The sequence below is a fragment of the Papio anubis genome, chromosome 5 (assembly GCF_008728515.1).
Source record: "Papio anubis isolate 15944 chromosome 5, Panubis1.0, whole genome shotgun sequence".
Taxonomy (NCBI): Eukaryota; Metazoa; Chordata; class Mammalia; order Primates; family Cercopithecidae; genus Papio; species Papio anubis.
The window spans coordinates 59,732,217-59,744,916 of record NC_044980.1 but is presented as its reverse complement, the minus strand read 5'-3'; the positions used below and the strand labels follow the sequence as shown (position 1 = coordinate 59,744,916).

At 36.5% G+C, this 12,700-nt stretch overlaps 1 protein-coding gene across 1 annotated transcript in view; it reads right to left on the bottom strand.

The window, feature by feature from the left end:
- The window catches only part of CWC27 (CWC27 spliceosome associated cyclophilin), a 256,232-nt gene that overhangs the window by 26,770 nt on the left and 216,762 nt on the right, over positions 1 to 12,700 (bottom strand). Inside the window, exon 13 of the mRNA XM_021939391.2 lies at positions 10,707 to 10,810. Within this exon, the coding sequence (XP_021795083.1) occupies positions 10,707 to 10,810 (104 nt within the window). The remainder of the gene's footprint in view (positions 1 to 10,706; positions 10,811 to 12,700) is intronic.

Genomic DNA, 12,700 nt, shown 5'->3' with positions numbered 1-12,700 from the left:
AATCTTAACTTGCATGGGAAAAGACAATCAACAGATACTAATACTGAGATGACAGGCACTGGAATTATGTGACAGAGACTTTTAAACAGTTATTGTAAAAAAGCTGAAAGAAGGGCAAACACTGTTGAAATAAATGAGAAGACAGAAAGCTTCAACATAAAAATAAATACAAATAAAAGTTTTAGAACTGAAAAATACAACAATCAAAATTTAAAACCCACTGCAAGGGCTCAGTAGCAGAATGGAGGTGACAGAGAACAGCAAAGGTCTAAAATTCATGTCACTAGAGTCCTAGAATAGAGAAGAAGGAGTGTGTTGAGGATAAAATAATTTAAGAAATAATGTCTAAAAACTTCCCAAATTTGGTGAAAGACACAAACCTACAGATTCAAGAAGCATAGCCAACATCACACATAGTAAACCCAAAGGAATCTATACCTACTCATGTAAATCAAATTAGCAAGAACAAAAGATGAAAAAATCGTAGAGAAAAATAACACATTATTTATAAGGAAACAACAATTTGAATGAGTGAAGATTTTCCAAAAGAAACCATGCAGAACAGAATTTGGTGGAACACACATCTTTAAAGTGATGAAAGAAATGAACTGTTGACCCATAATTCTGTATTCAGTGAAAATATCCCTCAGAAATGCAGGTTAAATAATGACACTCTAAAATGAAGGAAAACTAAAATAATCTGCGACCAGCAGATCTGCTCTAAAATCACTATTCAAGGAAGTTATTTAGCCAGAAGAGAAATAATACCAGAAGGAAACCTGACATATCATGAATAAAGAAAGAGTAACATGAATGGTAAATATCTGGGTAAATATAACAGAGTCTTCTCCTGTTGAGTTCCTTAAAATGTGTTTGACAGCTGAGAGCAAAAATTATTAACATTTTTCTGAGGGGATTCTCAATGTATGTAGATGTGATACATAAATTGGCTAGAATACAAAGGGAAGAGGTAAAGGGACCTATATACATATAAGAATTCTATATTTCTATTGAAGTGATAAAATATTAACTCTAAATAAACTATGAAAAGTTAAAAGTATATTGTAATTCCTATATCAGTCAGTGAAACAAAACACTATTCAAAGAGATACTGTCAAAAACACAATAGATAAATTAAATGGAAATGCTAAAAAATGCTCAAATAATCCAAAAGAATGCCAAAAAGAGGAAACTGAAGAATAAAAAACAAAAGGAGGGCACTTCTGGTTTCACCTCTAACATGTAAAGAGCTCGAAAGTCATCAGTTCATCCTTGCAACAAGAAAAAAGCTAAATAAACTGGAAAAAAAAGATTTTTGTTTAGATGCATTAGAGGGTTGAAGTCACAGGGTAAAGTGCCACCCCCAAATCTGGAAATACAGGCAACTATAGAGAATCTTTTTCCAGATCAGCTTACCTGGAACAAACGCTACTGGAGCCATAAACTGGTAGGAATGCTTAAGTGGTAATTTTGATGAATTGCAGGAAGCTGTGTGTGGATTAGCATGAGAGTAAAAAACTCCTGGGGGCCCAGTCTGAGGGGGCTCTGATAAAACAAAAACACCAGGTCTAGATGGGTTCATTGATGAATTTTACTGAACATTTAAGAAAGAAATTATACCAGTTCCTTGCAATCCCTTCTAGAAGACAGAAGCAGAGGGAATACTTTCTAACCTACTCTGTGAAGCCAGCATTATCCTAATACAAGAACCAAACAAAGGAGTTAGAAGAGAAAACCACAAACTGGTATCTTTTAAGAGCATAGATGCAAATATCCTCAACAAAATATCAGAAAATCGAACCCAACAATGTATAAAAAAAATTATATACCATGATCTAGTGGGATTTATCCCAGGTACACAACAAAGCTGGTTCAACACACTGGTAAGGATGTGGAGTAACAGAAGTTCTTATTTGTTGCTGGTGGGAATGTACAATGGTAGAGACACTTTGGAAGACAGTTAGGCAGTTTCTTACAAAACTAAATGTATCCTTACAATCCAGTATTTGCTTTTTGATATCTACTCAAATGAGCTGAAAACTTATGTTCATACAAAAACCTTTATACATATGTTTACTGTAGCTTTATTCATAATTGCCCTAACTTGGAAACAACAAAGACACCCTTCAGTAGGTGAATGGATAAACTGTGGTACGCACATACAATGGAATGTTATTCAGTGCTAAGAAGGAATGAGCTATCAAGCCATGAAAAGACATGGAGAAATCTTAAATGCTTATTATTAAGTGAAAGAGGCCAATTTGAAAAGGCTACATACTGTATGGTTCCAATTATATGACATTCTGGAAAAGGCAAAACTATGGGTACAGAAAAATAGGATTTAGTGGGAAGAGAGGAATAAATAGGTGGAGTATAAAGGATTTTTAGGGCAGTGAAACTACACTGATACTATAATTGTAGACATGTGTCACTACACTGCACATTTGTAAAAACCCACAGAACATATGACACCAAGAGTGAACCCTAATATAAACCATGGAATTTGGGTGATGATGTGTGAATGCAGGTTCACTGATTGTAACAAATATACCAGTCTGATGGGAGAGGTTGATAGTGGGGATGGCTGTGTGTGTGTGTGTGTGTGTGTGTATGGGCAGAGGGTATATGGGAACTCTGCTTTCGCTCTATTTTGCCATGAACTTAAAACTGCTCTAAAAAAATAAAGTCTATTTTTTAAAAAAACCTAAAATGGAAATCTCAATTTGGATGGTTTCACTGGCAAATTCTATCAAGTACTTAAAGAATAACACCAATTCTAAATAATCTTATTTTCCAAAAATAGAAGCACAGGAAACATTTCCCAGCTCATTTTTAAAAGCCCAGCATTATTCTGATGCCTAAATAAGACAAAAATAGCAGAAGAAAGCTACAGACCACTATCCCTAATGAACATAGACACAAACATCCACAAGAAAGTATTGAATCCAACAAGTTGAATCCAACAATGTATAAAAAAGAATAATATACCACAACCAAGTGGGGTTTATTACAGGAATCCAAGGCTAGTTTAAGATTAAAAAAAGAAAATCAACCAATGTCTGCCCTATTAACAATCAAAGAAAAACCACATGATCATATCAGTTAGTATAGAAAAATGTTGGACAAAATTAAACATTGTTCATGTTAAAAACTCTCAGAAAACTAGAAGTAGAAGGGAACTTTCTCGAACTGACTGTATTAGTCCGTTCTCACACTGCTATGAAGAAGTATCCCAGACTGGGCAATTTATAAAGGAAAGACATTTAATTGACTCTCAGTTCCACATGGCTGGGGAGGCCTCAGGAAACTTACAATCATGTTGAAAGGGGAAGCAAACACGTCCTTTATGTGGTGGCAGGAGAGAGAAATGCAAGCAGAAGAAATGCCAGCCACTTATAAAACCATCAGATCTTTTAAGACTCATTATCACGAGAACAGCATGGGGGAACCATCCCAATGATCCAATCACCTCCACCTGGTCCTGCCCTTGATTTTGGGCCTATTATGAACCAGGCACTGGATACAGTACTATAAGGACCAAAAAGCAGATAAATTATTTAACTTCACTGTGCCTCAGTTCTTTCATGGGTAAATAAAGATAATTAATACCTATCCCATAGAGTCAAGTGCATGTGAAGCACTTAGAATCAGTAGGACATTATTTTGTGAATTGAAGAGGCTAGGCACAAATATAAGAATGAAGAAAACCAAAGGCCGCGCATGGTAGCTCATGCCTGTAATCCCAGCACTTTGGGAGGCTGAGTCGGGCAGATCACCTGAGGTCAGGAGTTCGAGACCAGTCTGACCAACATGGTGAAACCCTATCTCTACTAAAAATACAAAAAATTAGCTGCGCGTGGTGCATGCCTATGGTCCCAACTACTCGGGACCACAAGAATCACTTGTGACCACTCGGGACCACAAGAATCACTCGAGGCACAAGAATCACTTGAACCTGGGAGGTGCAGATCGCAGTGAACCAAGATCTCGTCAGTGGACTCCAGCCTGGGCAACAAGAGCAAAACTCTGTCTCAACAACAACAACAACAAAGAAAAAAAAAAAAAAGGAAAAGAATATATTTAAATACTACTTTGTGTGAGAAAAAATTTAGAAAAGTAAACAAGAACATAAAACCAAATGCCATGTCACAGACCACTTTAAAACAGTTAAAGGCCAGAAAAGGGTTGATGGGGAAACGGGACTCTGTTGTAGCAGGCCTAGGCCAGTGCCAATGGGCACATTTATTTCAGAAAGTACCACATTGCTTCTACTTGAGAACAAGGATCACAAACTGGGACCTGGAAAAAAGCTTCCTAGGACCTATAGATGGGGTCATAATCTGTGATTGAAAAAGGACCATCATTACATACTCAATGACCAGAGATGACTTGTCACAATGGTTCTCAAAGTGTGACTTGGGGATCCCTGTGCGCCTGCAAGGTCAAATTTATTTTTGTATGAATACTAAGACACTTGTTTGTCTATTTCATTCTTATCCCCTCATGAGTGCACAGTGGAATTTTTCAGAGAATACATGAAGTGTGAGATAAAACAGAGTAAAGCAGATATGCTCCTATCATGCCAGATTTCAGAGATTTACCAAAAAATTGGAAAACAATGCTACTCATATCACTAAATGTTTTGTTTTGCAGGCATAATTATTTTTTTATAAAAGTATGTTGTTTATAACATATTATTAATAGATATATTCCATATAAACAAAAGCTCTTTGGAGTTCTCAGGAATTGTTAAGATTGTAAAGCAGTGGCCCCCAACCTTTTTTGGCACCAGGAACCAGTTTCGTGGAAGACAGTTTTTCCATGAATGGGGGTGAGGGGGTATTGATTTCGGGATGAAACTGTTCTGTTTCAGACCGTCAGTCATTAGAGTCTCATAATGAGCATGCAACCAAATCCCTCGCAGGTGTAGTTCACAACAGGGTTTGCGCTCCTATGAGAATCTAATGCTGCCGTTGATATGACCTTGGTGAAGCTCAGGCAGTAATGCTCACTTGCCTGCCACTTACTGCCTGCTGGGCGGCTCAGTTCCTAACAGGCCATGGACCAGTACCAGTTTGCAGTCTAGGGGTCAGGGACCCCTGGTGTAAAGGGCCCAGAGACCAATAATTTGAGCTCCACTGCCTAATACTAAAGGGCAAAGTTGGCTAAGTTCATTTAGCCAACTTGAGCCTTTATTATTTTCACAGTCTCCACCCTTATTGCTGTATTTGCGTTCATCTATGCTAACCTGTGCTTGGCAATGTCCTGTTTGAATGAAGTGGAAAATAATTGAAATATTCTACCAACACTTTGGGAGGCCGAAGCGGGGAGATCATTTGAGGCCAGGAGTTCGAGATCAGCCTGGGCAAAATAGTGAGACACTATCTTAAAAAAAAAAAAAAAATTAGGCGAGTATGGTGGTGTATGCCTGTGGTCTTACCTACTTGGGAGGCTGAGGTGGAGGATCACTTGAGCCTGGAACCTTGAGGCTGGAGTGAGCCTTGACTGCACCAGTGCACTCCAGCCTGGGCAACAGAGTGAGACTCTGTCTCAAAAAACCAAAAATTCTTTTGCTGTCATTGCACCCTTCATTCAATACATGACTAAACTATACACAAATTACAGTATGTATTACATATAAAAGGTGTTGAAACGTTTGCTAGTATAAGCAATGAGATGAAGCTATGTTCTTTCATGGTATCTTATAATGAGGTCTGACTGGGTCTAAAAGTCAATTATCTCTTTTTTACATCTGTATTATTAAGATTTCACTGTTTTGGATACAGACAGCTGGTACTTGTTGCTTCTGCACTGTGCTAACTCCAAAGGGAAGCTTTAAAACTTCTTTAAGCCAAATCTTGGTTTTCAGAACTTCAGTATCTAGCAGATACAAACTGACTGATGGCTAAAATTGATTTTTAACACTAGCCAAAGTGTAATAATAAAACTGAAAAAAAAAATCCATATCCAGAAGTTTTAACCCATAGGGTTATCTTGGAGAATTTTTCAGAACCAAGAACAAGACTATTTGGAGTTAAGGCTCCCAAGAAGAGGAACTAAATTGAAACTTGTATAGTTTTATGAAAAACAGAAGCAAACCACACTGTGTTTTTATTTTTTAAAAATTTAAGAAGGCAAAGCATTTCTTCTAAAACGTTAATCTCTTTCACTAAGCTCTTTAAGGAATCTTAATTAATTCTTGAGATTCTAATAGCCCTAAGACAAGTCTTAAATTATATTTACTTCGGGGTACAAATTAGAATGATATTTTGTGAAAGCCATTTGAAAATATTTAGCAGAAGTCAACATGTATACTCACTGACAAGCAATTCCAGTTTTAGAAATTTATTCTAAGAAAATGGGCAATGGCATAGAAACAAGGATGTTACAGCATTGTTTATATATCCAACAACACGGTCAAGTAAATTTGTGGTTCATCATATAATGGAATACGACGGTCATAATACAAAAGATAAAAATTACATCACAAAATTATATATAATAAGGAGAAGTAGTCACTGCATATTGCTGAGGGAAAAAAGCAAGTTATAAAGCTGTAGTACTATATGATCTCATTTCTGTTTAAAATATGTATGTGCATAGCAATACCTGGACAGATACAAATTAATATGTATAAAAATATACTTTTACATATTTGGTATAAATAGCATAAATATATACATTGGTATGTATAAAGTAATAGTATTTATCTTTGAGTTTGGGATCATAGGTAATTTTCATTTACCTTTCTGGAGCATGTTTGCATTCGATTTTTCCACAGTGAACATCTTTTTTTTTTTTTTTTTTTTTTTTTTGAGATGGAGTCTTGGTCTGCAAACCAGGTTGGAGTGCAGTGGCACGATCTTGGCTCACTGCAACCACCGCCTCTCGGGTTCAAGTGATTCTTGTGCCTCAGTCTCCTGAGCAGCTGGGACTACAAGCACGCGTCACCATGCCCAGCAAATTTTTGTATTTTTAGTAGTTTTTGCAATGTTTTTGCAAGTAGGTTTTGCAGTGTTGGCCAGGCTGGTCTCAAACTCTTGACCTCAGATGATCCACCTGCCTTGGCCTCCCAAAGTGCTGGGATTACAGGCGTGAGCCACCAGGCCTGGCCACAGTGAACATCTTTTAATTATATAATAATCAGTAAAATATTTACTTGAGGCAACCATGCAATTGTTGGTATTTTTCAAATTTTTATAATGTGTGTACTATGGAAGAAAGTGACGGAGGGGAGAGAAAGAAGAAGAGAAAGAGGGAAGAAGGCAGACAGACCATTATATTGTTTATTATTTTATCTTGTATATGTGCTATAATGTTTTAAGTTAATCTCAGATTTAACAATCTGGAAATAAATTTTCAATGAAACATAGTAGTGAAGAGTTAATGCCCATAAGATTGAAGCCATTCACATAGATTGAATTTTTCTCCTCTCCTTAGAAATGCCAATTTTGTTGTGTAAGGAGCAGGTGGCTATCTTTCTCAAAACTTTTTTGGGAGCTCACCAAGCTTCATCTAACCAAACCCAATCTGGCATATGGACTTCATCCATATGGTCATATGAATCCCTGGGCAAGTTCCTCCTGCCATGTGTCTAATCGGTTTCATAAAATCCATGCTCGAAGAAGGGTTCCATAGCTACATGAGTCTGTGATACTGTGGGACTAAGGAACATAGTGACAAAGAGACCACTCTACCTGCTAAACTGGAATCTGGTACCATCACTATTACCAAATATTGGCAGTACATATCTGAACAAAGGAGGAATCCTAGTAATTCTGAGTGAAAAATTTCTATCATGCATTTCAGTGTAGATCTACTAATAACACTTCTTTAAATGCCTTGTTAGACAGTGAAATCTGGGAATAATTTTCAAACACCATACGCACTGTTTACAATAGAATCATATTTCTTTTCTTTCTCTCCCTCTCCTACTTTTTTTTTTTTTTTTTTTTTGCATAAAAAGTATAATGCTGCTGAATGGTACCCAAATGTCTGTTGTATACCATGCCAATACAGCAGCTCAGCCAAAAATGCGAATAGAATAGTTTGCCAAGTAAAAGAAAACATAACAAATTGGTAATGGTTTCTATCTTGACAGAAAATGAAAATGATCCCTCAATGTGTGGCCACTCATGCGGACACATAAAAATGTCTTAGAAGCAATCATTTTACCTCAGATAACAGACCCTGACAGTGTAGTACAGCACACTGGCTGACTTTCACTTCTCAGAAAAGCGGCAACCGTGACCTACAAAATAGTCTGGTAACCATGTAATTTATGCATAACACACATGCACATGCCATGCACTCATAATATTTGTTATAAATCATTCTGAATATAAGACTCCTTTCCTGAGAAGAATATACTTTATGAGAGAGAATCTAAATCACCAGAGACTTGAGAAAGCTAAACTGAACAGAAATGATGCTGTTGCTAATCAGGTTACAAAATCCAAAGGTCTAAATTGCAATAAAAAGGCATTACATAAGGGCCCTATATATGCTATCTGATTCTGCATAGTGCCTTGAACATGAAAAGTATTTTTGTTAGATGTTAGATAAAACAAATACCAAAAAAATTCTGGAGGTGCATAGTGTACAGCTCTGCCATTCTGCTTAGGAAACTGCAATTGAAAGCAGAAATGAACCTCCTGAAGACCTGCTAGTGGTCCCTTTAACTTGTTCCCCACCTCTTCACCATTTATTTTTTTCTCCCAATGGAGAATTAGCCAACATCATTGACCTGTGATTTTTTTCCCCATGTCCAGTGAAGTTTCCCCATTTTAAACTTTCTAATGAGAATGTTAGACAGAAAATTGATTGTATAACCAAATAACATGAAAAACAGGAATGGCACTTTTAAAAATACATCATTGGTATCTGAAGCTAATGAGGAATTCAAAATGAGAGAATACTGAACCAAGGGGCTAGGAAGAACCTTGAGAAGTTAAATGGTCTTGCCAAGTTGAAAGTAAATTTGAATCCTGTGGGTTATGAGTTTCAAATGAATCTTCTGGGGTTTGAATTTGTTGGTGACTTTCCTGTTCAATAAAAAAGGACTTAAATGACTTATAAAAAGTTTAAAAAAACTTATTGGGCATCAAACTGCTCTTACAAAACACCATCTTGATGAGTTAAGTGTAAATGAATCAGAAACACATGGGTCATATTTCCTTTAAAAATGCATATGGATTCAAAAATAAAGGGAAGAGGACTTGATTTTTGTGTGGTGGCTGAACCCAAAACACTTGAAAGAGATTTTGAGACATTCAAGGAATCCCCTCACCCCACACCCCCCCCAAAAAAAACAAGAACCCAAAACAAAACTAAACTAAACCTGTCCAATCATATAAAACAAAAAGTTCTACACAATGTGCATTTATCTCTATGGGTCAATCAACATCCACTGAGCCTTTGCCTTTGGCACTAAACTATGGAAGAAGACAGCTTCTGCCTTCAAGCAACTTTGAATTTTGGTATAAACAAATCTATATAAGTAATAGAAACCTATTAAAAGATATCCAGGATCTTACAAAAACTGGCATCATAACCCACATCATATGAAAACTATAAATTAATTGAGAAATAGACAAGTGCTTTCAGGGTCCTAGGTTAGATAGGATTCATTCCATTCAAATCATCATGCCCTCAGCCCTTTTGATTAAAGTTATATACAGTTGCAGAGTCTTACGTGTTTGAATGTTTTCTTAATTTAAGTGTTTTTATGTCTTTTTAAATGTGTGTTCCAGCCCTCCTTCCTCCACCCTCTAGATTTGTGAGTGCTCAACAAATCTTGCTGACTGGTTTCCTGGAGGATGGGAATGTTGAACAGAGTTTTGAAACAGGAGAGATGCTGTTTGGCAGAGAGAACTGAGGCTATGATTCTGGGTTGGGGTAATGGTACATGTGATGGTTCAGAGGCTCCAGAGGGTGAGTCATGTGTAGGGGGTGATACATTGGCTTGCTTGCAGCAATGTGGCTGAGCCAGGGTGTAGTGGGAGGTGGAGGCAGTTAGGTGTGGGGAGGCCTAATACACTGCATGTAAAGTCAACTTGAGGACAGAGGGGTGTGATAAAGAAAAACACAATTTTTATTCCTTTTTTTTTTTTTTTTTTGCCAGTATAGGATAAAGTTCTAAGCAAAGGACATGTACATGTCATTACTTTATTTCTTACTTTATTTCTTATCAGTGTCTTAAAAAGCTGAAAAATATCCAAAGATAAAAATAAAATTAACTTGTATGAGTTGCTAGGATCCTGTAGATCATAACTTTGAAGAGGAAGTTAGTAGGATTATGAAATAGATTATTGAGTTCTAAAATGTTTGTGGGAAAATGTAAGAAATTATTGATTTATTGTCTTCTAAGGTTGTTTTCAAGTTGTTTAATGTGAGTCTCATCTTTTCCACAATATTAGAAAGTTACTTAGAGCTGGGATAGTGTCATATATTTCTTGTGCATTTTTTACTGGCTAGCCCAATGCTGGACACATCAAGTGCTCAATAAATGCTTGTTTCTTCAGTGCTTGGTGCGTTTATTTATGTTACTTTATATTGAACTGAAATAAAGTCAAAAGTTGCCAAGGTCCTATAATGGTGATGGTAAAGTCTGAAAACAAAAGGATGATATAGTGGAAATGTACCAGTAGGGTCTCTGCTCTGAGCCTACTTGTTCATGGTTAATATACAAAAATCAAAGCCCTTACCATCCTTCATCATCTTCTACTTCTGTTTCAGGAATGTCATTTTCAGGCGTTTCAGCAATTGCTTGAGTAAGTTTAGATTTAAACTGGTTCAGCAGTGCAAGGGTCTGAAATAACAATTAGACTGCTAAGTTTTCTGATAAAGATAAATATAATTTTAAAAGAGATGCTTAAGTTTGATAGAAAAGGAAATATTCTACTTGGATGTAAAACAAAATGTTCGATTTTGAACAAAAAGAACAAAACTACCTTTAGGCTGCAATAGTGACATTAATAAACCTTGACATTAATAAACTTGACAGTTTGGATTTGCACTGACATTTCCCCTCAGAGATAGGTGACTATTTTCTGATTTGGGAAACAAAAGTTTGCTTATGTAGAAGACAGAAGGCCCAACTTTTAAAAATACATATTTGGCCTGGTGCATTGGTTCATGTCCCAGCACTCTGGGAGGCCAAAGTGGGAGGATCTTTTGAGCCCAAGAGTTCAAGACCTCAAGACCAGTAGGGGTAATGTAATGAAACTCCATCAGTACAAAAAGAAAAGAAAAAAAGTCAGATGTGGTGGTGTGCATCTGTAGTCCCAGTTACTCTGAAGCCTGAGGCAGGAGGATCCCTTGAGCCTAGGAGTTTCAGGCTGTAGTGACCTATGATTGTGCCACTGCACTCTAGCGTGGGTAACAGAGTGAGACTCTGTCTCTAAATAAATACATAAAATAAAATAAAATAAAAAATTTGTGCTCATTTATAGTTAAGGTTTTAGTGCCTATAAGAAAGAAAGGTAATTCATTAAGTTACATGAAATCAAAAATAAAAAGACAAATAGTATTGTTTATTTGACAAATTTCCAAAAATATAAAAATATCGATATTGGGAAGGTAGACTGAACATATTAACTGTTGGAAAATGGGTAAATTGGAATATCTTTAGAAAGCTGTTGATATATATTGGAAACTTTAAGATGATCATTCCCCTTGACTGAGTAATTCCAATCCTGGGATGATAGAAAAATAACGTGAAACAGAGAAAATGGCTTAAGCACAAGATGTGCACTGCAGCGTTATTCATACAAATGGAAAAATGAAAACCTATTAAATGTCTATCAATAAGAAACTAGATAAATTTAGTAAAAAGCAATAAATACGCTATTTAAAAATTTTATTTTTATTTTTTTGAGACAGAGTCTTGCTGTGAGGCCCAGACTGGAGTACAATGGTGCGATCTTGGCTCACTGCAACCTCCGTAGCCCAGGTTCAAGCGATTCTCCTGCCCCAGACTCCTGAGTAGCTGGGACTACAGGCACTTGCCACTATGCCCAGCTAATTTTTTGTATTTTTAGTAGAGATGCGGTTTCATCATATTGGCCAGGCTGGTCTCCAACTCCTGACCTCAAGTGATCCACACACCTCAGCCTCCCAAAGTGTTGCGATTTCAGGTGTGAGCCACTGTGCCCGGCCTAAATATGCTATTGTTATTAAAAATTATAAATATGCTATTGTTATTAAAAATTATATACATGAGACATTGCATTCTATTGTTAAGTGAAAGATGAACACAAATATTGTGTTGAGTATATTTTTTTTAAAAATGTGTGTGTGTAGAATTCCTGTGAATTCTTGTTTGCCTCCTATGCTCTCCGTGAGCAAGAAGAAGCAAGTGGCTATAAATTTATAATCACACTATCTCCTGGATCTTAACAGTCTACTTCAGAATTTGAGCAGACAATAGAAGCTAGAAAAATGTTTTTCTACTTGACAGATTTACAGAGTACATCATTGTGAAATGGGATAAAATACTACCTGTCCGAGAAATCAAGGGCCTAATCAAGATTTTGGTATGTTGAATTCAATATAGAAATCCTCACATTTCGTAAGGAAAAAGATGTGTGACAGTTCAACATGTGAATAACTGGTATATTAAAGGGTCACAATACATTCCTAAGCTCCAGAATTTATCTAGAGAGTATCAGTAAGATCACAGTTCATGAAAAAGTTAAGT